Below are 27,889 nucleotides of genomic sequence, written 5' to 3' on the forward strand. Positions count from 1 at the left end.
GGGGGGAAGTGGGAGAGCGCCGGGGACCGGGCTTACGCATGTCACCCCCCCGGCCACGCATCTCCCTCCCCACTGGCTTCCGGGAGAGGCGGAGACAACTCTCTGCCGCCCTGCTCCTCTGGGATATTGAGCCGGGGTAGCGGCGTGTCGGGGTGGGGGGCTTACGCATGTCACCCCCCGGCCACGCATCTCCCTCCCCTCTGGCTGCAGGGAGAGGCGGAGATGAGTTGTGTGTGTGAAGGCAGCCATGGTAATGCGAATGCAGGCATGCTGAGGGGAAGTCTGAAGATGAGTGGCGGGCGTGCGGAGTGCAGACGGACTGAGGTGATTTTGTAGTGTTGATGGTGACATGTTTTTAATGCGGACATTTTGAGTAGGTGAAGGCGGGAAGGGAGTGTTGATGGTGCCGGAAGGCGGACATTTTGTGAAGGGTGTAAATTTTTTAAGCAGGCGGGCATGAGGTGATTTGGGAGTGTGTGTGTGTGTGTGTGTGTGTGTGTGTGTGTGTGTGTGTGTGTGTGTGTGTGTGTGTGTGTGTGTGTGTGTGTGTGTGTGTGTGTGTGTGTGTGTGTGTGTGTGTGGCCGGCCGAGGGGGAAGAGAGTGGCAGTTGGGTGACGTCAGAGCCACCAATCTGATTGGGCAGAGGCTGAGGACCAATCAGATTCACCGCAGCTAGCACTAACCTTTCGATTTTATATATATTAAGATCACGTGTTACTGCTGTGAAGCGCTATTTACATTAATGGTGCTATATAAATAAAGACATACATACATATCTATATATCATATATAAATCTGTACATAATGAGGATACATTCAGCTAGGAAATGTGTATCTATAGAAATGTATTAGATAAGTTATCGTGGGTGAAAAAGGTGACGAAAAACCCTCCACCGTAAAGCATATAGCAAATAAAAATATCACTTGTGAGCACATTCACATGTCTAAGGCTGCGGCCCAAGTGTGCACTGTAGCACGCACGCCCGGCGGCGGCGCGTGCACAGCGTTTCACCGCGATCTGCGACGGGGGGTGGGGGGGGGTTAGCTGGCTGGGGCTTTCCAGGGGCGTGGCCATGACCTTGCGCGGCTGGTTCGCCCTCGTTGGCTGAACCGCTGGCGGGTGCGTGTCACCCCTCCGTCGCAACTTCTAAATTCAATTTCATTGTCTTTGGGGGAAATTGTAGTACAGCGCGGCTGCACCTTCCCCGCGAAGGTACTTACTGGGCCCAGCCCCATTGAGGGGTGGTGTTTGTACACACAGCACTGGGGCCGCGGCCTTAGACAGGTCTGCACACCTGCATTTCGCCATTATCACCTAGCATAGTGCTTCCACTGCAGCAAGGATTTCTGGGAAACGACGTGCAAATGAGCAGTGTCATCTTTTGCCTCAAATCCATGTTTACATGGAACCCTTATAAGCTTATGCTCACTGCATTACACAGCATTCAACACTGCCTGGGTTAAGATGTAAAGCCAGTAAACCTACTCACAGACAGCTGTTTTGACCTTTTGGGTCTCATCAGTGTGAGGCTGGTTGTTCTTATCCCATACTGTGCTGAAAGCTGTGCAATGCAGCGAGCATAAGCTTATAAGGGTTCCATGTAAAAATGGAGTTGAGGCAAAAGATGACACTGTGTGCTTCTTTGCATGTCATTTCCCAGAATCTCTTGCTGCAGTGGAAGCACTGTATGCTAGGTAATAGTAGCGAAAAGCAGAGTTGCAGACCTGTGTAAGACGTGAATGTGCTCACAAGTGATATTTTTATTTGCTATAGAAATGTATAAATATACATATATATTTTATATAAAGCTGATGAGAATGGTGTTTATGAAACAGGCCCTGTTCTCGCAGGATGAGTACAACTTACACCAAGTGAAGTGCCTGCTGTGTATATGGGGAACATGCTCCTTCCTTCAGCACAGTACTAATTTGTTTTAATGGTATTTAAATAGAGGGGAAAAAAAACCAGTAAAATGTAAGCACTGTGCAAGAATACAACCAGTGTATAATTCAGGGGCGCGCAAACTTTTTTGCTGCGTCCCCACCCGTCTGCTCCTCTCTGTTCTGATCCCCTCCTTACCTCGTGCGGCGTCAAATGATGCCGCGGGGTCACGTGACGTCACCCGCGTCATTTGACGCAGCGTCACATGACCCAGCGGCGTCATTTGACGCCGCATTGTCATAGACACGAGTGACGCCGGCAGAGTCCAGGTAAGTTTTAGAGTTGCAGGGGCCTCACGCGATCAACCGGGATTTAATTTAAATGCCTCGGGGAAGAATGCGGGGCCTCTACAACTGCCCGCACCCCCCCCAAAAAAAATCTAGTGCCCTCCACTTTGCGCACCGCTGGTATAATTCACCGATATATATATATATATATATATAGGGAAGGACGCTCTAAATAGATTGGGGAGTATAGTATATTCGAGGATACTGTAATGCTTGGTGTACTAATAACTATACATGGAATGAAAATATAACTAGAAATAGTTATACCAGTAAAAAAATGGAAGTCCAATGCTAGTTGGTGAGTGGGTGCAGATCGGATGCCAAAGGAAGGGGGAGGAAACGTGTTGAGCAAAGCAGGCAGCGCAGTCATGGTCGACGGAGGACTGCGTGACATCATCATCCCCAGACTCCATAGGGCATTTCCCAACACTGACACCCTGGAGAATACCCCCCCCCCATCTCCCCCCGCTCGGAGACAACTCTACATTCACCACTTCACCGACACACTAGAGGCATCAGGGTGCCATACCGGATACATCACTTATGCGGACAGACACTGATCATAATTGTGAACGCGCATTTTAAAGTATTCCTTTACCTCAACTGAATAAATGATTTTATTACGCCATAGAAGCGTCTCTTGCACTCCTTACCTCTAGAATATTTAGATGTGTAGTAGAAAAAAAAAGCCAGCACAAAAAATGTGACAAAATGTGATTTATTGTAAATACATTTATATATATTCTGGACCCTAGCCCACTAGCATGCGAGTAGGGTTCATGTAACATAAACTCGTCCCCTTTAAAAGCACACAAAGTCCTTCTATTTTCTTTAACTTTATTGGGTGGGTAGACAGAAATAAAACAGCACTTGCATGTAGTTTTATGGTAGGCAGCGGCTCTTGTGAGGGAAGGTAAAAAGGAATCCCTTGCTGATAAGAGAAAGCACACTTTCATTTCCAGACAGGAACAAGCCAAAGGGGCATACTAATAAACGGAGAAAGGCAGGGGGAGAAGACTAAACCAACTCAAGCTATGAGCAGTGAGGTTGCCATGGCAACTGACTGGTGGCTTGTGGAAAGGCTATATTGTAACAACAATGTTGCAATTACACATTCAGAACAGGGAAACATGCAACTTACACTGGGGAGAGCTGGCAGCCCGAGAGCAGGAAAAATGCACAGAAAATATACAATCCTGTCCCAGGACAGTAAATACGCGTGTGTATATATCGAATTGCGGTGTAAAAGCCGAGTGCGCTACGCAGTCGTGTAGGGATCTTACAGCTGCTGCCTTTCATTGTCTCCCCATCCATTTCCCACGCATCCTAGCTCCAGCAGAGAGAGGTGCATCCACGACATGTTATGAACAAGTCAGAACCTGGGTATGTGTTAGTCACCCTGCAGTAACAAAGACAAACCCCATGTCACTCTGTAGTGGGAGAGATTATGTCCCATATCCATCTCCCTTCAGGGCACACCTGTTCCATAAGGACAGACACCATCTCATAAAATCCTACTGTCACCCTGTGGCAGGGGTGACAGACCCCACATCCCTTTCATTTATGTCACTGCTCTTTCCACTGTAAAGTGACAAACAGGCGATGGATCCCTTCTTTCAGTCACCCTGTAGTGGGAGGAGACTAGTGTGTCTACTGAATGATGGTAAATCGGTGATGCAGAGTACCACTGCTTTTTCTTCGCTTCCAAACCTTAAGTAGCACAGCAACAAGACCAAGTTCACTGAAAATATAATAAAACCGCAGGGGCATTTAAAAAAAAACATTTATTTAATTCACCACAAGCAGAGCACACTTAAAACCGTTACACGAGGCAGTTCATTGTAGGTCTTGAGCTGTGATTGGCGGTACTGCAGTGAATAAAAGGACGCGGTGTGATTGGTTATTACACAGCCCAGTGCAGCGAAGGGGCATGGTGTGATTGGTTGTCACAGCAAAGGGACGCGGTGTGATTGGCTGTCACAGCAAAGGGACGCGGTGTGATTGGCTGTCACAGCAAAGGGACGCGGTGTGATTGGCTGTCACAGCACGATGAATGGACGCAGTGTGATTGGCTGGTCTGCGTGGAATCACATGACAGGTCTGGGTTGCTGGGTCATCAGGAGGCCGAATCTCTTTTTGAGGGAGATGCGGTGCCGGGAATATTTGTCATCAGGGGAGAAGCGAGCAGGGTGAGCGGAGGAGGTGGGCATTCCATCCGGGGACACCTTCTGAAAGAGGGAGAGACAGGTTAGACTGGCAGAGTATTGAACCCTAAACCCTCCCAAAACTCACTAAAAGCAGAGGGCACCCACCCCAAAAAAACAGAGCATCTCCCACCCCCGAGTCACTCGCAGAGCCTCCCCATCTCCCACCCCCGAGTCACTCGCAGAGCCTCCCCATCTCCCACAACCCCCACCCCCGAGTCACTCGCAGAGCATCCCACCCCCGAGTCACTCGCAGAGCATCCCACCCCCGAGTCACTCGCAGAGCATCCCACCCCCGAGTCACTCGCTGAGCATCCCACCCCCGAGTCACTCGCAGAGCCTCCCCATCTCCCACCCCCGAGTCACTCGCAGAGCCTCCCCATCTCCCACAACCCCCACACCCGAGTCACTCGCAGAGCATCCCACCCCCGAGTCACTCGCAGAGCATCCCAAACCCGAGTCACTCGCAGAGCATCCCAACCCCCTTCCCACACCCTAGTCACGCGCAGAGCATCGCATCCCACTTCCCACACACCCGAGTTTCTCACAGAGCATCCCACCCCCTCTGCACGCAAAGTAAAAAAAAAAAAAAAACGGTATCTCACCAATAGGGTGTACACCCGATTGCCTTGCTCGTTCATGTAATACTGCAGGAACATGCTGCCTCCGTATATCCCGATCTATCACAGCAGCAGCACACTTACTCCGTCCCGCTACACGTGTAACCCTATGCCGACCCAGCTTCCGCTAATACAACTTCCTTATCCGGGAAAACTGCATCACTTCCGCCCGACCGCCAGAGGGGCTCATGGGATGTGTAGTTTCTTCCGATATGCAGTCCCTGCTTCCTGCATATGTGTCACAATTATAACAAGGCCAGCCGTATTATTATTATTATTATTATTATTATTATTATTATTATTAATAATAATTATTATTCATTATTATTATTAGGTACAGAAGATTATGTCAAAGATCAGTTATTTATGGAGCAATAGGAGTTCTAGGGAACAATTATATGGGGTAATAGGAGCAGTTATATGGGGCAATAGAAGCAGTTATATGGGGTAATAGGAGGAGTTATAGGGAGCCGTAATATGGGCTAATAGGAGGCGTTATAGGGAGCGTTATATGGGGTAATAGGAGTTATAGAAAGCGGTTATATGGGGTAATAGGAGGAGTTATAGGAAGCGGTTATATGTGGTGATAGGAGGAGTTATAGGAAGCGGTTATATGGGGTAATAGGAGGAGTTATAGGGAGTGGTTGTATGGGGTAATAGGAGGAGTTATAGGAAGCGGTTGTATGGGGTAATAGGAGGAGTTATAGGGAGCGGTTATATGGGGTAATAGGAGGAGTTATAGGGAGCGGTTATATGGGGTAATAGGAGGAGTTATAGGAAGCGGTTGTATGGGGTAATAGGAGGAGTTATAGGGAGTGGTTGTATGGGGTAATAGGAGGAGTTATAGGAAGCGGTTATATGGGGTAATAGGAGGAGTTATAGGAAGCGGTTATATGGGGTAATAGGAGGAGTTATAGGAAGCAGTTATATGGGGTAATAGGAGGAGTTATAGGAAGCGGTTATATGGGGTAATAGGAGGAGTTATAGGGAGGAGTTATATGGGGTAATAGGAGGAGTTATAGGGAGCCGTTATATGGGGTAATAGGAGGAGTTATAGGAACCCGTTATATGGGGTAATAGGAGGAGTTATAGGGACCCGTTATATGGGGTAATAGGAGGAGTTATAGGGAGCGGTTATATGGGGTAATAGGAGGAGTTATAGGGAGCGGTTATATGGGGTAATAGGAGGAGTTATAGGGAGTGGTTTGATAACACATAATGGGATGTATCATTTCCCCCCTAGCAGTCTGCATCTAATAGTAGAAACATGTAGAAATCTTTATAAATGTGTTAACACAAATGTTCTTTTCTTTGCCTTAGAACCTGGGAGGTGAAACCAAGAGCATTTGGTTTCGACACCGTTATGTGGCAGTTGAGCACGAATTGCCTTCTAACGTTTTATCGCGTGTTAGACACGGACAAACCTCCCCTCGTCAGAGAGAATGGGTTTCAAGAGAACAAAACTCCTTCAAACGCGGACGAGTCGTGGGACTGGGCACCCAGAGCACAAAGTCCCATTGGTTCTGGGAAGCCGTCCCTGTTGTGTCTGCTGCCGGGCTGTGACTCCCTCCCTCTCTCTGTTCTAGAACACCATGCTTCGCTTCATTCTGTTTTTATTCAACCAGAGTCAAAACTCTGAACAGCCCAAAGCAACACACAGACAGATGTTTTGCTGAGCTAGAAGCACCCAGTACGCAGCTACAGCAACACACGCGACACGGATATAGAAACGCACAACACCAAGTATACAGTTACTCAATACAGAATAACAACTACACAGCCCAATGTACCAATGCATAAACACACAGGTAAGTGAAGTGATTGTAGTTGGGCCGTGGGGGCATCAACATTTATGTAGGTTTAGAGTGCCTCCCTTTGGTTAGTGTGTGTATTACAAGGGTGGTAATTGTGCTTTGGGTTGTTAGTGACACCACTTTTTCACTGTGTTGACACAGGCTGATGGTGACACCTTTTTGCTGGCTGGTTTTTTTTATAGCAAGGATGTCAGTCATAGTTAATTAAGTTCAAAGGACATCACATTGGTATCACTGAGTGATAGTGCCACCCAGTGCTTGGCCATGGATATTAAAAGGGGTGATGTAATCTGGGGTTCAAGCAGTAATGGGTCATTGTTTGTATTGCAAGAGTCAACAATGTATTTCAGTGGGGTTATAAACTCGTTTTAAAACATCCTCTTTTTTTTTTTTGTCTTTAAGGCCACAATGGCTCATCTTCCAGACAGAAAGGCCGTGAAGTCACAGCTGACCACCATTTCCTGTCCCCGCGTCCAGTCCTCATTCTTGGCTGGGAATAAAATAGAGCTGCTCTGCCCTATTTTCTTTGCCCCGCCTCCGAATGCTCTCATCCTACCAGTTGACTCCAGCAAAGTCGTCATGAAGGTCAAGGCGGAAGGTCACCAGCCAAAGACCTTTTTGACCCCCATAGCCTGGCCAGGAGGCCGGCTTGGCACGACCCCTGAACTCTGCACTGTGGTTGCCCCAGGAAAAGCTGTGCTGATCTCCGGGGCTCCTAGACCCAGTGTGGGACCTGGCTCGCAGAAACCACTCCCGGGATTCAGCAGCGTACCAGAGGCCAGAATCCAGGGCTGCTCAGTGGGCGAGATCTCCCTCTCCCGCAGCTCCAAAGGAGTGTACGATAACTTCAGGCGCTGGCAGCAGTACAAACAACTAGCCAGGAAACACTTCCCCTGCTCTACTGACACCCCGGCCTTCTCCTGCTTCTTAATGTGAGTAAACCAGAGTACAGTACAATAAATATTTCTGCTTTAAATAAGGAAATGTGGTAGAAACAACATTTTCTCTCCCACCTTTTGTATTCAGACCCATTTCTAATAATTTCATTATTATATGGAGTTTCTTATCGATCCTATACATTTATTTTTAAAAGAGGCTGTGGAACTCAGTCCTCCTGAGTGCCACCGATTAAAAATAGCCCTGTGGATAAGAAGGCAAACAAGCGAGCTGGGTAAACACCACCACGCAGCTCTCTGCCGCAAGAAATTCACCGGGAGTCGGATCGGGCACACAGCCGGATGGGTGGGGCAGGAACCAAGATGGCAACGGAATGAGGGAAGAACGAAGAAGACATACCAAGTCGCGCAAGAGATTCTGCGGCAGACCTACGCAGACACCTGAACCCAGTGGCCAGCAGGATTCCGTGCATCTCGGTTTGAGCGCAGCATCGTTGAGGTGCGCGACGCCGGGGGTGGGGGGGAGAGGCAGGAGTAGATCGGACGGGGAGGTAGGGAGGATACCTAGCAGGGACTGTCTTCCCACGCTCTGTGTGGTCGGTGCTGCCGATCGCCACCCACTGTGCTACTCGGTGGCGGAGCTGTCGGACCGGGTGCCGGGCGAGTGGGGGGGGGAGAGAGATCGTGCAGGCTGGGGAGTAGTGCACAAGAAAATGGCGTCCCTAGAGACACAATTCCCAGATGTACCTGAAGGAGAGAATACAACGCCCGAACCCAGGGTGCTGGAAATGTCCCCGGCAAAGGCCACAGCCAGAGAGGTGCTGAAGCTAATCGCCCCTCTATTTGAGGAGAAAATATCAATCTTAAGAATAAAATGCAGGAGACGTTGGCACAGCTCGGCTTGGACGGACCACAGATTGGAGGAGGTGGAGAGCAGAACTCTGGCATGTGAGACAGAAATCCAGCAACTAAGCGCAAACGAGAAACACAAAACTAAAACCATAAGAACCATACAGGAAAAACTTGACGACTTGGAAGAACAGAAGCCGTAGAAACAACCTGCGTATCATAGGGATACCACAAACTGTGCGAGGGAAAGATCTCATTCAGTTGCTCCCAACATGGCTGCCGCAGGCATTGAAGATGCCAAGCACAGCAGAAGACCTGAAAAACAGAGAGAGCGCACAGACCGAGACCGAGAGACCAGGACAAAGCGAGACCAAGGCCAGTCATCCTGAGGTACGTTTATTACGCAGACAGAGCGAACATTCTCGCAGCCTACAGGAAAAAGTCAGTCCTGCATTATGAAGGTAATAAATTATTATTACTTTTTCAGGATTTCTCGGCCCAAGTAGCGCAAAAGACGAGGGAATTTTCCCCGTTGTGCAAAGAATTATACCGGAAGGGCAAACCGTTCACACTTCTATACCTTAACTAAATGACCATTTTTTCAAGAGGTATATAGGTATTTCACTGTGTATTTTTGTCACATTGGATGTTGCTCTGGGCTTCTTTGTTTATTGTTATATACATTTAGCCACGCCCTGTAGCACTCCTTTTGACACACATATATATATATATATATATATATATATGCGTCACGTGACCCAGCAATGTAATTTTACGCATGTTACCATGACAACGCGTCACGTCACATGACCCCCACGGCGTCATTTGACGCTATGTTGTCATGACAACGGGACAAGAAGCCAGCTGAATCCCGGTAAGTTGAGGTTGCAGAGGCCTCGCGCGGTCCCCCGGCATTTAATTTAAATGCCTCGGGGAAGAGCGTGGGGCCTCTGCAACCGCCGCGCCCCCCGCCAGAAAAATCACCATACCCCCCAGTTTGCAGACCCCTGTCTTACGTGCCCATTACAGCCATCTTTGAGCCTGGCAAATCTCTTCCTGGACTTGGTAATTGGCTGCACATGTTCCAGGACTTTAAATAGCAGTCAGTGACTCCCAGCCCCTGCCCGAGCATGGCATGCTATCCCATGTGTTCCTGACCCCCATGGGTTTTTGTGTCCGTGCATTACCAGTTGCTGACCCCAGCCTGTGACCCTCACCACCGCTCCTGTGCCATCTGCCTTGACCCCAGCATTGTTCCTGACTTTACATCGTTTGCCGCCTGCCTTGACCTCGGCCTGGATCCCGGAGAAGTGCATTGTTATAAAAAGGCACAAGCACATTTAAAAATGATGCCAAATTCACCACAGAAAGAATCCTGAATCAAAAAAGAGACAAAAACGGACACGTTTTGGTTGCCAGATGCCAGCAATGTTATCCTGGATGGCAAGAAGCTACGGAAGATGTGGCATGAAGACTTTGAGCAGTGATGTGACAAGCATGGGGCAAAACCATCAATCCATTTCACTTGAAATGTAAAAAAAAAGGGTAGTAACCTTAGATCAGTTAACTACAAGATGCCAAACCAACAGCACAATTGCAGGTTCCTGCAGCAAGAATTATTATTACTATTTTAATAAGTTACTAAACTATAAACAGTATAGTTACAGTTACAGCCTGTTGCTGTTTGTTAGGTTGGATCACGCAAGTTATAATGAGGAAAGTAAACCAAAACTAAGACTCCTGTTCTCGACTCCAGAACACTTGACACCTGGAGGTGACCGCTCGCCGGGAAGGCTCACATCCAATGAAAAATAAACAAAACGAAGAGTTCACCCTCACAGAAGGGATCAGATAAATGCAGCCACAAGTAAAAGGCTGAAATAGACGCCGATTATTCCCAGATTCAGATTAAACAATTTCAAGGTGGTCTCCTGGAATGTTGGAGGCCTAAACTCGCCAGCAAAGAGGCGGAAGATACTCTCCCAAATTATACGTTCCAAATTGCAGGTAACACTCATCCAGGAAACACGTCTCCTGAAAGAAGACACCAAAGGGTTCAGAACACCGTGGATCAAAGAGGTGATTGCGGCGCCATATACAGGGAAGCAAAGAGGAACGGCAATATTAATAAATAAAAACGTGGATTATACCATCCATCAAATCCTGAGAGATCCGGGAGGAAGATACCTCATGGTTGACATCACCATAGAAGACTCAAGATTGTTGTTGGTTAATGTGTATTCCCCGAACTTGCCTAATCATTTATTTTTCACAGATCCGTACCAAAGAACACTGGAATGGGACGCACTGACCATTGTCGTAGGGGGGGACTTCAACGTGGTGGAGGACTGGACACTTGACAGATCAGGAGACAAAAGGGTACCACACTCCTCACACTCACAACTTGACACTTTAAAGTCCATCAGCGAAAACCTAACGCTGGTAGACCCCTGGAGAAGGTTAAATCCACTGGAGAAGGATTTCACATTCTTCTCACATGCACATAAACATGTTCTCTAGAATAGCTCGCTGCCTGATTTCAGCCAACTTAATGCGTAGAATAAACACAGAAAACATTATCATCTCAGACCCTGCACCGAAATGGATTAACTTAAGACTCAACAAACCCAAAAAACATCGGCCAACAACACACTGCAGAACCCATTCTGTATTGAGACGCATCCAAAGCAGTTCTCGGGGGCCAGATAATTGCTTACAGCACCAGGAAAAACAGAATCCTGAACACCAAACTAAATAATGTAAACACACACCTAACGCAGACATTCCAAGCATACAAGAAAAACAACACAACTCGAAACAAAAAGTCCTACCTAGAAACAAAAGAGATATATGAGGTGTTACTGATGGAGAGAGCACAAACCCAACTCCTGTATCAAAAAAATAGATATTTTAGATGGGTAACAATCCTGGGAAAATACTGGCCAATTTAATAAATTACACCAAAACAGCCAACCAAATAGTATCCCTTTGTACTAAAGAGGGTAATAGAACAGTAAAGGCCAAAGAAATATGTGCAACATTACTAAATTACCATAAAGAGCTGTACACAACAATCCCAGATAAAAAAGAAATACGATAAAAATTCATAAAGGAGGCAGATCGTACCCAAATCTCCCCAACAAATAGAGAAACACTAGACAAACCCATAACGACCTTAAAAGTACAGGAAACCATCAAAACACTTAAAAACAACAAGTCACCGGGACCAGGTGGTCTTAGTGCAGAATATTATAAAATATTAAACCCAGAAATAGCAATATCGTTAACTAATTTGTACAACCATATAAGCATGACACAAAAAAATGCCCCCAAACTTTAATTTAGCAAAGATAATTGTCCCAAAACCAAGCAGAGAACCAGAACAACTTCCTTCATCCTATAGGCTCATTTCCCTGTTAAACTAAGATTTCAAGATTCTAACAAAAATATACACAAGCCGTCTCAAAAACATATTCCCGAATATAATATCCCCAGAACAAACAGGTTTGTCGTAAATTTAGATGACAGATATTTTATCCTATATCCGTACTTACAGTACATTGATGCAGATGAAGGCAAACAAAAAACGCCCAGTGAAATATCATCCAATGACATCTAGATATGAGAAAGGAAGAGGCACACAAATTGTAGTGGAATCAAGTGATTTCAAATGTATTGATGCATCAGAGCTAACAATAGTAATGTTTCAGGACAAGCTTGTCCTGAAACATTACTATTGTTAGCTCTGATGCATCAATACATTTGAAATCATTTGATTCCACTACAATTTGTGTGCCTCTTCCTTTCTCCTATCTTGCTATTACTTTGGATCCAGCTTTGGGACGCCAGGATCAACGGAAGGTGAGCACCAAATGTAAACTCCTTAAAAAAAATTGTTTAAAACAGTGGTGTGCCACCTATAATCTCCTTTGTATCCAATGATATCTCATATGGGGGGATTTGGCAATCAGATTTCTCCCTGGATCAACATCCTTCCCATGTATACTTATTTGGTATATCCCTGTATACCTTTCCTTTTTTAAAAGATATCCAACCTTTTTTTGAACATATATATTGTATCTGCCATCACAGTCTCCATGGCTAATGCATTCCACATTGTAACTGCCCTTACTGTAAAGAACCCTTTCCTTTGTTGCTGATGATGAAATCTCCTCTCCAACCTTAAGGGATGACCCCGTGTCCTTTGTACTGCCCTTGGGATGAACAATTATTTTGAAAGCTCCTTGTACTGTGCCCAAATATATTTATATATATATATAGTCATCATATCCCCTCTTAGACGCCTCTTTTCTAATGTAAACAAATCTACACGACATGGCTCGTAACGCACACGCCAGCCAGGAATCTCCCGATACGGATTTAGTACAACCAACTGAGCCTTACATGCCCAAATCCCCCAATTTAAACTACCCACAGGAACACAAGAGTAGGCAAATGCCGAGATACACATAAGACAAAAAAAATAACAGAAATGAAGCATATCGTCCAATACAGAAATAGAAGCAAAAACCATAAAGGGAACCACCACACAAAGAGACACAAAGAAAAAGGCAACACGAAGGCACAAGGTAAAGCTAAGACAAGGTAAAGCTGTCGGCAAGAGAAGCCCGGCAGAGGACAAAGCACAATGTAGCCTTAGAAACCAGGGGCCTGGTGGCTGGTGAGCGACTAGACAGAACTACTGACCGTTGCTATAGTATAATGCAAATAAAATGTGATAAAGTATTAAGATTGTTGAAATATAAGGACCAACAGCTTAAGAAGTAGAATCTATGAAGTGTAAGCAAAGGAATGGTGTCTCAAGACAGCTGAAATAGATAAGCCGACGGTATTCAGGAATAGACGGCGCATAAAAGGCCTGGATGACTCACCAGGAGAAGAGAAGCCTTAGACGAGACATCCATTGGTTGATAATATACAGTTAAATTGTTATCGTGTTAATAAAGTAAAAACGTGGAACTTGCAAAATGTACGTATAGACAAGATACGTGTCTTATTGTGTAAGGTTGTAAACAAATGTCAGGCGCAAGCTTGTAAGATTCCCAATTAAAAAAAAAAAGTAAATAAATAGCCCTGGGTGTCTGCAACATTAAAGCAGAAATCCCCAGTGTTTGGAGTTGATCAGCGCTCTCCTGGCCTCCTTGGACTCCTCCCCCCCCCCCCCCCCGTTTTCTGAGATATTTCGTTTTTTTGTGCCGATGTGAGACTACAAATGTGTAGGAACAGTCAAGAAAAAGGCAGTACTCAATCCTAGAGCAGCGTCTCGCTCACAATGTGTAGCTTCACCCGGATTTAGATCAAACAGCACACATAGCTTTGGTGATGCAAAAAGTTACCTTTTATTCAGGAAAGGGACATACCACACAGCAAGCCCACTGATTGCGCCACCTCTGCTGAAACAGGGACATCCTTAAAACCTTACCTGTTGGGGAAGTCTTGAGGACTGGAGTTGAGAACCCCCTAATCTAAGGGGTTAAACCAGTCATTAGATCATTTTGGTCTAAAGTAGGAGGACACCTATACGCATTAATGATGGGTAGTAATTGGGGAGCCTAACAGGACCTTGTTTTCCAGACCCGTCCTGCGCTCCCTCGCTCGTCATCGCCCCGAAATGAGCCTGGAGGAGGGGATACCCCGTGCCATGAGAGAGTGGAACAGGACCAGCAACTACGACCGCATGGTCTTTTATGAGATGGCCGAGAAGTGAGTGTTCCACTGAGACCTGGATGCTTCCTGCTCTCCTGCCTTTTATAATCCCCGTTCCCTAAATCCTATGTGCGTTCCTCTCTTAGGTTTATGGAGTTCGAGGAGGAGGAGGAGAGTGTGCTGATACACCGAGCTCAGCAGCTGACCCTGGCAGAGGTCAATGCAGAAAGCACCAAGAGTCACAAGGCCCAGGCCAAGACAGGTATAAGGAGAAGAGAAGTGGTTGGGGGGGGGGTGTATAACTATCCCTGGCACATACAGATGTAGCAGGCGTTATGGCACCCACTGGCACGTTAGACCCATCCTTTTTTAGCACGGCTAATGCATGTAGAATGGCAGCTGCTACCGCGTTGTGTGTCCCCTTCTGCAACGTGCCGGCTGATCCATCTTTAGGATGTCCCTTACCTAGAGCACAAGGCAGATGTGCCTCATACCCCTCTGGCAGCAAAAGAGTATAAACACCATACGATGCCTCGCTAGGCAGACTGATAACATTCTTCAGGCTGCCAACCATGTGAACCTTTATCCATTCCACAGTCAGAGGGGATATTTTGTCAGTCTCTTCGAGTCTTCCCTCCCCACACAGAATGTCTCTTTCCGTTACGCTCTCTGGGGCCTGTTCTAGTAGCTGCGAAGTTGTCATTGCCAGACCGCACGGCATGTTCAGAACTTTCGGAATAAAATGCGAGGGGAAAAAAAAACGCTTCCCTATTGCAAATCGCATGTTCTAAACCGAGTCTGTTAAAAGTGACAAACCGCGCGGTGTAACAGCCAAACCGCGCAATGTAACTGCCAAACCGCGCGGTGTAACTGCCAAACCGCGCGGTGTAACAGCCAAACCGCGCGGTGTAACTGCCAAACCGTGCAATGTAACTGCCAAACCGCGCGGTGTAACTGCCAAACCGCGCGGTGTAACAGCCAAACCGCGCGGTGTAACTGCCAAACCGCGCGGTGTAACTGCCAAACCGCGCGGTGTAACTGCCAAACCGCGCGGTGTAACTGCCAAACCGTGCCCGGTGTAACGGCCAAACCGTGCCCGGTGTAACAGCCAAACCGCGCAATGTAACTGCCAAACCGCGCGGTGTAACTGCCAAACCGTGCCCGGTGTAACAGCCAAACCGCGCAATGTAACTGCCAAACCATGCGGTGTAACTGCCAAACCGTGCCCGGTGTAACAGCCAAACCGCGCAATGTAACTGCCAAACCGCGCGGTGTAACTGCCAAACCGCGCGGTGTAACTGCCAAACCGTGCGGTGTAACTGCCAAACCGTGCGGTGTAACTGCCAAACCGTGCCCGGTGTAACTGCCAAACCGCCCGGTGTAACTGCCAAACCGTGCCCGGTGTAACTGCCAAACCGCTCGGTGTAACTGCCAAATCGCCCGGATTGTACGTGCTATAGAAGCAGAATGACCCGAGTTGGTACTAACTCCATCCCCAGCATGAGTTATGGGTTTTGATCCCCCAGTCCAACCCATATTTCAGGCTGTAGATGGAACCAGCGGTACCAGTCTCGCCACCCTTGAGGTGTCGTGAAAAATAAATAAATGCGTGTTTGTAGAGGCGGTTTGCAGAATGGAGCTACGAGAACAGCCGTTTTTGTCAAAGAATGCAAGTTGGAGGCTTTTTTTGACAATTCGATAGCGTTGGCCGAGCCGGAGTGAAACCGCTTCTAAAAAATGCCATTTTCCCACTGATTGGACATGTGATAAGGGCTTACAGAATAACAACGCACGCCGATCGGAAAGGGCACTTTAGAAGCAGTTTGTCACACTTCGCAGCTACGAGGGAAGGCCCCTCTTTCTCTTCACATTTCCTATTTGTGCATCTCTTTAGCCCCCCCCTTGCCACTCTCTCCATTACATTTTCCTCCTTACCTTCTCTACCTCTCTCTCATCGCTGTCACTACCTTCGCTCTTGCCTCCTTCTCCCAGCATCTCTCTCCAAGAAGTCTACAGTGAGAGCCCCTCAGCCCAGGAAGAGGAAGGGGAACAAAGTCCAGCCCTTCGCAGAGTGTCGAGAGATCCCCCCTGAGGCCGTCACCGAGTACATGGAGATCATGGAGGGGCTGCAGAAAGCAAGGGAGGGCTCGGAGGAAGAAAAAGAGGAGAGGGGCAGAAGCATGGAGACCCCTGATCCCCATTTGTTGCAGTATATAGAAAGCCTGTGTGATCAGCCAGAGTTTATATCAAAGGTAAAATACTCACTACACCTCCGTCCCCCCTTGCCAGAGTTGGCCAACTCCAGTCCTCAAGGGCCACCCATAGGTCAGGTGTTAAAGATATTCCTGCTTCAGCACAGGCGGCTCAGTCAGAATGACTGAGCCAAACCGCCCGGAAGCAGGGATATCCCTAATACCTGGCATGTTGGGGGCCCTTGGGAACCGGAGTTGGCCACTTCTGCTCTATGCTACACCATGCACACACAACGCTCTGCGAGTGCATCTCGATCCTGTCCTGTAGCACCTTAATGCTGTTCTTGTGTTGATCAATGCGTACACAGCTCTGTCTCTGTCCTGTACCTTAGGATACTCCTCAAGGTCAGATCCCCATAGAAATCACACAATACTCCTCTTTTCTTCTCTAGGTTGAAGCCATCATCCACCCAGCTTTTCTGGAGGCGATTCTGTCTCCCGAGATTAGTTATGACCCCCTGAGCCTCAGCCAGGAGCTGGAGCTAGAGGACAAGCTGTCACTGGCAGAGGTGATATTTATAGGAAACAAGTTGTTATCAGTGGCGCTTAAGCCTACTAAGTGCAATTTTAAATAAATTGTGCCCAATAAGTGCATAATAGTGAATAGATTAATCACTTCAACATAGACGTGAACTACAAATGTAGTGAAGAAAGCACACCCAGTCAGGTGTGTATAGCAGACCAGTGTATATAGAATTAGTGCTGATTGCAGCTCAAACCGTTGTGTGGATTGCTTTTTTCAATCCAAAATATGCAGATTTCCAGGTCATGGGGAGCGCAGGTCAATATAGAAATATAGAAGAAAATGCATTAATGCAATACGTCTGTGTAGGTTTGGTCTGTACATCCACAGGGGCTATACTCACGTTCCCCATTCTTTTTAAGATGTCCTAAATCCGTGGCAGTGATGTGTGGTGATAGACTCTGGTCGGTCTTGTGTTTGAAGAACCGTTATAAAATAATGGTAGAGGACCCAATAGTGCAGACTGTAGTTTTATCAACATAAACATGTAAAATTGAACACTCGCGTGGTCAAATCTTTAAAAGCGTGTAGCCACACAGGGCAACGGGATCGGCGGCCTCCTCCTCCGTGTGCTCTGCGTCTCGCTGTTCTGGTCCCGCACTCCCGGGTTGAGTTCCCGGATGATTGGCTGTGACGGCAGCAGTGCTGTATCAGCGTCCTCTCTTCCAGCTCACACGGGGGAACTACGCGTTTCACCTACTACATGTTTCATCAGGAGTTTTCTTAACACCCATCATACCATCTATTAAATACTGTCTGGTCTGATTTCATTGAATGATAGTGTGGAGACATGCGAGGGACCTCACATTTGTGACGAATAATACATTCCTGGGATGTTGTGTATAGACACTTTGGTGAGATATATATTTGCACATTCTTGAGATAGCAACCTTGTATATGACGGCACAAGTGTACCACATAGTAACTATATTACATATATATTATATATTTGCTAACATTGATATATTCCTCAAGGTACATACAAACATAATAATGACTATCTAGTGACGCAGAGATGATATAATTCATAAAATCAGTTAATTCCGAAATATAAATATATATTAAAAGAAATTGTACAGATGATAGTATTTTCCTACAACAATCAGAGACATTGACTAATACATTTTTGGAACAAAACGATGCTAAACCACATATAGAGACTGCTTTAAAAAAAAGACAAAAGCCCTAGATAGAAAATCTATTTTGAGTTCCAATAATAAAAAAAAATTATTTCAGCGAAATACGATGTGCCATTTGTCACACAATATAATAGGGAGGCACTAAATATAAAAAAGATCTTAAATAAACACTGGCACGTGTTAAAGAATGATCCAATATTGGGAGATTATAGTTACATAGTAGAGGAGGTTGAAAAAAGACATACGTCCATCAAGTTCAACCTATGGTAAATTTAGACGACAGATACTTTATCCTACATCCGTACTTACAGAGATCATATCTCAGATGAACCCAGCGTGCTTTTCAGAAAGGCCCCAAGTCTTAAGAACAAGCTGGCACCGAGTGCATTGAGAGACACTGAAGGGGTAAGCTCTACCTGGTTAAATCTCCCAAAAGGATTCTATAATTGCAAAAGTTGCAAAGCTTGTAGGTTTAGCTCCCAGAATATTAGGCTGCGTCCATAGAGGGGCAGACCGCGTGAACGTGTCCGCATGCTGAGCGATCAGACTACCTAAAGGCAGTGATCGCATCTATACAGCGTGCGGGCGCGTGCGTGCAGAAGTGGGCACGCGATGCGCGTGAAATCAGTCAAAACTGATTTCTGCGCGATAGGGCGGTCACGTGAGCGGTTTGCCCAATGAGGGCGAACCAGCTCCGTGACGTCAGTGGCCCGCCCATAGACACGCCCGTGGACGGCGCACGAACAAAGGCCAGGGAAAGCACCCGCTTTCCCTCAGTCTCCGCACAGCTGCATTGTCCATGGACACAGCCTTAATCAATTCAAGTCCAAAAATACAGGACGAATATTCAAGGTCAATAGGCATATGAATTGCAGGACAAAATATGTAGTGTACCTCTTGGAATGCCCATGTGGTCTCCAATATGTGGGAAAGACAATTCTCCCACATAGGACAAGGATTTTGGAACACGTGGGTAATAATAGAAGAAAACTGCTAACCCACAGTGTTTCAAAACATTTTTCTATTGTACAACACGTTGATCCAAAAGGGTTAACCTACATGGGCATTGAACATGTCCTACCCCACTGGAGAGGGGGGAATAGGGATCTAGAGTTAATCAAGAGAGAGACCATTTGGATTCACCAATTGGGCACACTGTCACCTATAGGACTCGATATCGATATTAATGCTTTTTTTATAAGCCCCTTTTAAAACTTTTTATATGCTGATGATCTTTATGTTCACTCTAGGTTTTATTTGATATACGTATTTAATATGTAATTTTAAAATGTAAATGTAACATGCTTCTCTGTTTTCGTATCTAACATGCATCTCCATTTATTGTAGCCATTTGAATTTCACTACTGCATTCTGTATAGTATAGAAACATTTGGTCCTTTATATATGTTTATATTTCGGAATTAACTGATTTTATGAATGATATAATCTCTGTTTCACTGGATAGTCATTATTAGGATTGTATGTACCTTGAGGAATATATCAATGTTACCAAGTATAGTTACTATGTGGTACACTTGTGCCGTCATATACAATGTTGCTATCTGAAGAATGTGCAAATATATGTCTCACCAAAGTGTCTACACACAACATCCCAGGAATGTATTATTAGTTACAAATTTGAGGTCTCCTGCAAGTCTCCACACTATCAGCCAATGAAATCAGACCAGACAGTATTTCATAGATTAATAAACACAGAATCCCAGCAAGCTCAAAACCCCAAAAGTTAGTGTTAGGACCTGCTTACTGGTCATGCCATGACGTGGCGTGCTGGCTTATAACGCTTTGGCCAAAGGGTTTAAATAAATGACCCTTACTCACGAGAATATTGAGGTATTTTACTATGTATTTTGTCACATTGGATGTAGCATTCGGCACTTCAGTCCTTTATAGTATTTCATAGATGGTATGATGGGTGTTAAGAAAACTCCTGATGAAACCTCTAGTAGGTGAAACGCGTAGTTCCCCCGTGTGAGCTGGAAGAGAGGACGCTGATACAGCACTGCTGCTTTTACTGCCAATCATCCGGGAACTCAACCCGGAAGTGCGGGACCAGAACAGCGAGACGCAGAGCACACGGAGGAGACGGAAGAGGAGGAGGAGGCCGCCGATCCCGTTGCCCTGTGTGGCTACACGCTTTTAAAGATTTGACCACGCGAGTGTTCAATTTTACTTGTTTATATTGATAAAACTTTTTCTACAGTCTGCACTATTGGGTCCTCTACCATTATTTTATAACGTTCTTCTAACACAAGACCGACCAGAGTCTATCACCACACATCACTGCCACAGATTTAGGACATGTTAAAAAGAATGGGGAACATGTGAGTATAGCCCCTGTGGATTTACAGATCACAATTCACTATATTGCAGAAGTATTGCGCTATTGTATTTTCATCTATATTTCTATATTGACCTGCGCTCCCCATGACCTGGAAAACTGTCAGAGGTGAGCAGAGGGGTCAACCTAACATCTGTGCTGCCCAGAAATGGGTGAAATATCATCGTGCTATTCTCATAAACCAGTGCTGGGAGCTCCCCATGTACTGCATCCATATTAAACAGTGTAATAAAGTCTTCTGCGTTCTGTTTTATCCACAGCTGGTTGAGAAGAGACTACACAAGAAAGCCCAACAGGAAGGAACGGAGAGCGAAGGGAACACTGATCTTAAAGCTCCAGTGTCTAGAGCTGTCCAGTATGGACCAATAGCCCCCAGACACCTCAGGAATGGTAACAGAGAAAGACCGTTCCATGTCAAGTGTAGTGTTGATATGAATTCCACCTGCTCAAATAACACACTGTCCAAGGAAGCCCCAGGAGAAGTGAGGCATCCTGGAAAAGCAGGTTCTAAGGGAGGCAGTTTTGTGGAGAAGGAAGCACAGCCTGGAATGATTGGGTCCATCAAGGGCATCTGCAGTGAGAAGAAACTAGCGCTGACTCAGGAGGGAGGTGTGAACAGACACATGACCATCACAACAGAGCCAGGCCAACAACTGAATAAGCCATGGAATGGTATGGAGTCTTTACAGGCAAGGACCACAACATCGGTCACTCTGTACCATGGAGGGCAGCAATGTAACGATGTGGGACTGGGAGGAAGCGTGGTGGAGTCTGTACTGGAAATTCTGGATGCTAAGCAAGGGGATAGATCAAAGGGAGTAGATTCAACCAAGTCAGCGAAGTTTGGTCCCTCATATCCAGCAAAAAGAATGGGGGGTGCATCAGCTCTGGGACAGGTGAAGTTGGAAAGATCTGAAGCTATTCAGCTAACATGGGAATCCGCACGGAAGGTTGGCACAAGTTCCACTGCAGAGAGGACTCAATCAGCTCCTTTCTCCTCTGCCTCTTTCAGCCAATGTGGCACACAAAGTGTCAGCAGAGCTGCAAGTACATTCAGGGTCCACAACATGCCTGACTCTTCCCAAAATGACCTTACAATTAAGACTCCAGGGAGAAGTGGTCATCAGGTTTTCCTACCTACGCATTACAAGTCAGTGAGGTCACCTGACTCAAAGATAGATCTAACCTGTGTTGATGTAACTCCTGGTTGTTTTGATAAGTCAGGGGGGTACCAGCAGTTGGTTATTAGGAATGTGCCACAGCAGATGTCTTTTACCACTAATTCTACGTCCATTTTGCCTCTGCAAAGCCCTATACCTGACCATGCTAAGCTTGATTTAAAGCAACATCGAAATTCCTGCAATGATCCACAGAATCAAGAGAGACGGTGTCCTTCTAGCATCAGTCATAAGGGGGCAGGGATTTGCTCATTAGCAGAAGTACAGCCCATGAATAGGCTCAAAGAAAACTCTTATTTTCACACCTATGGCTTTGCTGACAGCAGGGCGTCTGAACCGGCCATTAGCTCTGTAATGGCCAAGAACCACCACGGTTCCTTTTACGCCGGTTCCCCTTCTGTCCTTAGCTATCCAAAAGGCGAGTTTGGCTCTATGGCAGAAACAGTGTCTCAATTCAGAAATACACTACAGGCTGATAAACCGTGTCATGGACAAACATATTTCAACCCTCAACAAGGCAGAGAGACTGCTGAATCTAGAGCCAAGACGCTCGGTGGGAAAAATGTAGGTGTCCAGGCAAAACCATGCGGGTCAGTGACCCCAAATGTACGCGGGATCCATGAAAATATTGTGAGAGGCCCTCTTCATCTCCCAAATGCTGCACTGCAAGCTCCTGCCCAGATCAACAAAGGACCAGAGCAGTCACCACATGGTGTGGAAGCCATAAATGGTATTGTGTGTCCATCAGAGAGAACAGTAACAGAAAGAGACAGCAGGGAGAGGGGGCAGATTCCTCAACCACAGATAGAGCTGCAAAGATCGATATCCATTCCTGGGGAAGGGCTGTTCCTGTCCAGCAACTTTGAAGAGGGTCTTAGTTTAAAATCTTTACAGTCTGTGTTCCCTAAAACTTCCATATCTACACAGGCAGAGGAGGGTTATAGCAAACAAAGTTCCACAGTGGAAAGCTCAGAGAAGATGACCGGTAAAGAACATGTTCATTTAGACAAGGAAGAGAAGGTCCCAGAAAGTCCATGCGAGACCAATGCAGCTTTTCCCAGCCAATCCAACACTCAGTGCACGATCCAGGGGATCTGCAAGACTAATATGGTATCATTCCCTGCTTCAACCATGCAACAGGGCAGGAGGAAACAGGAAGACAGGTTCTTGTCATCCACTGAAAATAAGAGAACGGATAAGCCTCCAGTCCATATCAGAAGGGATGTCGAAGTTCCACTGTTACAGCAGAAAGACTCTGCCCAATTGTTACCACCGCTAGTCATTCGCACACAAGCCTGGGAGCACAGAAGTAATCAGGGGGATCAACACTCTACAGCTTCTGATGAACAGCAGTTTCAAGATAGCGACTATTTAAGGCCATTGGTGCCAGATCAGAGCAGGAAGAAACAAACACTAGAAGATACATTTCTCTCTCTGGGCGTAAAATCAATGGAACAAAATCAGGAGAGAGGTAACTCCACCTGTTTAGACCAACATGCATCACTTAGAGGGCTCCTGTCTCCAAATGTGAAGAACACCAGTCCAGTAGATGAAGCCCAAGTCAAAGGTTGCAAGAAGGACCAGAGCCTTCCTGAGGGCTCAGTGTCAAAGCAGAGAGAGGATGCCTTTATTACCAGCCATGTAATCCAGTCTCCCCAGCATAAAATAATGCTTGGGCAGAGTCCAGGTCAGGAGCAGCTCAGGTGGAATACAGAAACAACTGGAGGTGTAAATTCTACAAGTCTACTGAAGTCATTGGATACCGAGGACCTGACACAGATCTCCTGCATGTTGGAGAAGAAGCTGAATCTTTCCTTGGACAGCACATCTCCACCTGCATCACCATCCATTATGTCATGTGTGTGCCCAGTTACTTCACCTGCCAAATGCTTCCAACAGGAGTCTGGCGGGAACCTACTTAATGTCTCCAGCTTGGTAATGCATCAGAAAACCCAGCAACTAACCAACTTGGTTCCTTCCTTAATAAGGAGAGATGACTCGCTTGGCTCAAAGCTCCCATTGCAATCCACAAAAATAGAAACATCAGAGGACATAATCTTCAAAGAGAAGGGCTCACCAGAAGGGGATTCAACATGCTCAGAATCACAGCTCCTTCTTACCACTAGCCAACTCATGTACCTTGATTCTGTGATGTCCACACCTGAAGACCCAGGCAATTCAAGCCTAAATCTAGATCCAGAAAAACAGGACTTCTGGAAAAAACAGAGTCCCCTTGACGTAGGGTCCAACATTTGGCAACGGAGCCAGACAATGGCTCCTAGTACCAAAGGAGTTAAGAGGTCCTCCTCTGCAAATAAAGAGAAAACGGAGCAAGGTGTTCTAACCCCTCCAGGGTCCTTTGAATCAAAGGAGCCGTCTGAAATTTCCAAAGGTCCCGAGAAACAGACCAAACACCGGAAGAGACGCCAAGGCCCATCCATGCTGAGGAGAAGCAAGAGGTTTAAGACCTGCTGAACTATATCCCAGCTACATTCTACAGAGAATCATTCAACTTATGGACCCAATTTTCTAAACCTGCCAGGAATTTAAAATTGATCTGTCTTACTCCCAACACTAACCGGACCTTCAACCTACTGTCTATTGCACAATTCAGTGCTTTGTGATGAGAATTGGCATAGATGTCTGGCCACGTGACTGCTGCTTGTGTGTAGTGACCTGACAAATAAAGCATTCAGCTACTTTTCACACGCGTACCTGGCAGTATTATTGTCTTTCACAACCGTTGAGTGTTAAGAGTATCATCCTTGGTGTGCACCTCTAGGCTTCCCAGATAAGAGTGGAGTGGCTCAGTGAGTAAAGACACTGACTGGCACTGAGAGTTTGAAGCAGGGGAGCCTGGTTCAATTCCTGGTGTCGGCTCCTTGTGACCTTGGGCAAGTCACTTTATCTCCATGTGCCTCAGGCACCAAAAACATAGATTGTAAGCTCCACGGGGCAGGGACCTGTGCCTGCAAAATGTCTCTGTAAAGCGCTACGTAAAACTAGCAGCGCTATACAAGAACGTGCTATTATTATAACATTTACCGTGTGTCTATTTGAATCCGGGTACACTGGGATAATGAACTATACCGTCCTTCTTTGTACCCTATGGTTACAGATTCTGTATATGAATGAGACAGATGGGATCCCTGTGTCCACAGCATGTGTCGCTCTGTGCTTTTAGAGGATGTCATGCACACACACACACACACACACATCTGTATATCGGAATAACCACAAAACACACATTTCTTTTTTTTTTTTTAGGAAAAATAATTATAATATCATTCAGAACCATAACGAGAGCTGTTAATACACGGGAACCTGGTCAGAAAGAAAGTGTCCAAATAAGATACAAATTTAAAATTCTCTGGGGGAGGGGAGGCTGTTTCCCTGAGAGCTGAGATATTCGGGGTGTCGTTATTACCCCCCACCTCACCTAATCTGTACCCGCACCCCTCCAAGCTAATAACATGCAGAGTATTACTCCTTCACCCATCTTTACTAAAATCTGCAGAGCATTGCTCCATTGCTAAAAACATGGAGTATTGCTCCTTAACTCTGCCATTATTAAAATCTGCAGAGCGTCTTCTCGTGACCCACTACCCTGCTGGGAAATTCTTCTTCAGTGCTCCTCCCCTTAACATTTAATTCCCTGCAGAGTACAGCTTCTTAAATCTGCAGAGCATCGCATCATAACCCACTCCCTATGAGACAGCCCATCTCTTTAGGATAGCCGCGGAGCTACATCCCAGCAGACCATTGCTACATGCCCTGTCGCCCTTTGCAGAGCATCTCTCGCTAACCCCTTCCCTGCCGGTGAGAAGCGTTGCGGACCCCTCTAGCTGTGGTGTTAACCCTCTCCTTACCCCTTTCTCTGCTACACAACCTGCAGAGCATCGCACCATAAGCCCTTCCTTCGTTCAGATCTGCAGAGCGTAGCTCCTTCAACCTCCCTCGGAAACCTTTGGCGTGTCACCCTCCCCCATCTCCCCTCCCCCCCCGATTAAAACCCCCCACTCCCTCCCAGTATCAATCCGATTTGCCCCGGTTCCCGGACTTCCCGGCGCAGCCCCCATTCTGCGGGGCGCGGGGGGGCTTCCGGCGTCCTGCGGCTGGGGGACGCATGTAGAAGAGGAAGAGGTGACGGTAACGAGGGTGGTGGAGCGCAAACCCGAGAAATTCCTCTGCAGAAAAAAAAAGGGAACACAAAAAAACCCAGATTAAAAATCGGAAAAACCAGGAGAATCCCAGTAACAGCATACAAGGGCCATTGGTCTCAACCTACTCACCTCTCCCAGTAAATATACCCCCTCCCTCAGCACTTGTATCTGACCCCACAGCAGGGGGTGGGGGAGGAGTGACTGGTATTGGAAGACTGACCAGTTTCTCCCACTCCAAAATGCAGTGTCCTTGCCACTAAGCTACGCTTTTGAACACACACACACACACACACACACACACACACATCTATACACACACATAAAATGTCCGTGCAGACAGCCGATGCTGTGATAGTTTGTTGCGATCAATGTTTCGTCCCCAATAAGCCGAACCGTTGATCGCAATAAACTATCATCACATCAGTGAGTGGCCTGTCTGTAAGTACATTTTTTGCCATCACACAGACACACTCTTCGGTTGGGTGTTGCTCGCTCCCAGTTACCCCCCTCTCACCTCGGGTGAGGCCGCAGGCGTCAGAGTGGGCGCACAGCTCCGTATACACCTTGCTGTTGTCTGCGGCGGGCGTGCCCAGAAGGGAGCGCAGGATGGAGGAGAATCCGTCAGCGGAGAGGAGGAAGCGGCCATCAGCGTCTTGAGCAGAGAAGAGCTGAGGGAGGGAAAAAGAGAGAGGGGGAGGGAAAGAGAGAAAAGGGGGAGGAAAGAGAGAAAAAAAGAGGGGGAGGAAAGAAAAAAGAGAAAGGGGGAAGAGGGGGGGGGGAGAAGAGAGAGGGGGAGGAAGGGGGTGGAAGAGAGGGGAAGGGGAGGAAGAGACAGAGGGGAGGAAGAGAGAGGGGAGGGGGAGGAAGAGACGGGGGGAGAAGGGGGGGGAAAGAGACAGAGAGGGGGGGAAAGAGACAGAGAGGGGGGAAGAGACAGAGGGGGGGAAGAGACAGAGGGGGGGGGAAGAGACAGGGGGGGGAAGAGACAGAGGGGGGGGGGAAGAGACAGAGGGGGGGGGAAGAGACAGAGGAGGGAAAAGAGACAGAGAGGGGGGAAAGAGACAGAGAGGGGGGGAAAGAGACAGAGAGGGGGGAAAGAGAGAGGGGGGGAGAAGAGACAGAGAGGGGGGGAGAAGAGACAGAGAGGGGGGGAGAAGAGAGGGGAGGAGAAGAGAGGGGGGGAGAAGAGAGGGGGGAAGAAATGGGGGGGAGAAGAGGGGGGGGGAGAAATGGGGGGGGAGAGAAGAGGGGGGAGAGAAGAGAGAGAGAGAGGGAGAAGAGAGGGGGGAGAAGAGACAGAGAGGGGGGAGAAGAGACAGAGAGGGGGGGAGAAGAGACAGAGAGGGGGGGAGACGAGAGAGAGAGGGGGGGGAACAGAGGGGGGGGAAGAAGAGGGGGGGGAGAAGAGAGGGGGGGGAAGAAGAGGGGGGGGAAGAAGAGGGGGGGAAGAAGAGGGGGGAAGAAGAGGGGGAGAAGAGGGGGGAGAAGAGGGGGGGAAGAAGAGGGGGGGGGGAAGAAGAGGGGGGGAGAAGAGAGAGAGGGGGAGAGAGAGAGGGGGAGAAGAGAGAGGGGGGAGAAGAGAGAGAGAGAGAGAGAGAGAGAGGGGAGAAGAGAGAGGGGGTGGAGAAGGGAGAGGGGGGGGGTGAAAATAGTGTTCAATATGCAATAAAAGCAAACACTGGAGGTTCCAAAAGGCACTTGAGAGGTTAAAAGTCACCCCTGCTGCAGCCCTGCAGAGCATCGCTCCTAATAGGTCCCGATACACATTTCTGTGCTGTTGCCTCATTTAAATAATTTATTGAATGATTTTAAAATAATTTATTGCTGCTTTTCTGCAGGGCGTTGCAGAATACTCACATCGAACGCGAGTTTCGCTAGCTCCTCCACGGAGCGTGTGGCATCCTGCGCAGCCAGCGCCAGGGAGACCTCCCGGAAATCAACCATACCCGCTGCATCCTGAGGAGAGAGATATGGGATACAGCGCATGTAGTGCCA

General features: G+C 47.2%; 3 protein-coding genes across 6 annotated transcripts; 1 reads left to right on the plus strand and 2 right to left on the minus strand.

Moving 5' to 3' along the window:
- Positions 1–3,995: 3,995 nt before the first annotated feature.
- NOP10 (NOP10 ribonucleoprotein) lies at positions 3,996–5,199 on the minus strand. The gene is made up of 2 exons (XM_075582806.1): positions 5,040–5,199; positions 3,996–4,458 (listed from the first exon to the last, which is right to left on the minus strand). Exons 1-2 carry the CDS (start codon positions 5,091–5,093, stop codon positions 4,318–4,320), a joined length of 195 nt encoding a protein of 64 aa, XP_075438921.1. The 5' UTR covers positions 5,094–5,199; the 3' UTR covers positions 3,996–4,317.
- Positions 5,200–5,259: 60 nt separating this feature from the next.
- LOC142481334 (uncharacterized) lies at positions 5,260–24,671 on the plus strand. Of its 4 annotated transcripts, none has more exons than XM_075582801.1 (7): positions 5,260–6,862; positions 7,271–7,800; positions 14,209–14,337; positions 14,427–14,542; positions 16,273–16,532; positions 16,925–17,041; positions 20,814–24,671. In XM_075582801.1, exons 1-7 carry the CDS (start codon positions 6,839–6,841, stop codon positions 24,204–24,206), a joined length of 4,569 nt encoding a protein of 1,522 aa, XP_075438916.1. In that variant the 5' UTR covers positions 5,260–6,838; the 3' UTR covers positions 24,207–24,671. The 4 variants fall into 4 exon arrangements, with proteins under 4 accessions (XP_075438916.1, XP_075438917.1, XP_075438918.1 ...); XM_075582803.1 differs by lacking the exon at positions 5,260–6,862 and adding an exon at positions 10,889–10,992 and having other exon boundaries at positions 7,662–7,800; positions 20,814–24,670; XM_075582802.1 differs by lacking the exon at positions 16,925–17,041.
- An 816-nt stretch (positions 24,672–25,487) lies between these two features.
- Positions 25,488–27,872, minus strand: LOC142481335 (lysophospholipid acyltransferase LPCAT4-like). The gene is made up of 3 exons (XM_075582805.1): positions 27,752–27,872; positions 26,409–26,562; positions 25,488–25,918 (listed from the first exon to the last, which is right to left on the minus strand). The coding sequence occupies exons 1-3, from the start codon at positions 27,836–27,838 to the stop codon at positions 25,764–25,766; spliced, it is 396 nt and encodes a 131-aa protein (XP_075438920.1). The 5' UTR covers positions 27,839–27,872; the 3' UTR covers positions 25,488–25,763.
- Positions 27,873–27,889: the final 17 nt, after the last annotated feature.

The sequence above is a fragment of the Ascaphus truei genome, unplaced genomic scaffold (assembly GCF_040206685.1).
Source record: "Ascaphus truei isolate aAscTru1 unplaced genomic scaffold, aAscTru1.hap1 HAP1_SCAFFOLD_2536, whole genome shotgun sequence".
NCBI lineage: Eukaryota > Metazoa > Chordata > Amphibia > Anura > Ascaphidae > Ascaphus > Ascaphus truei.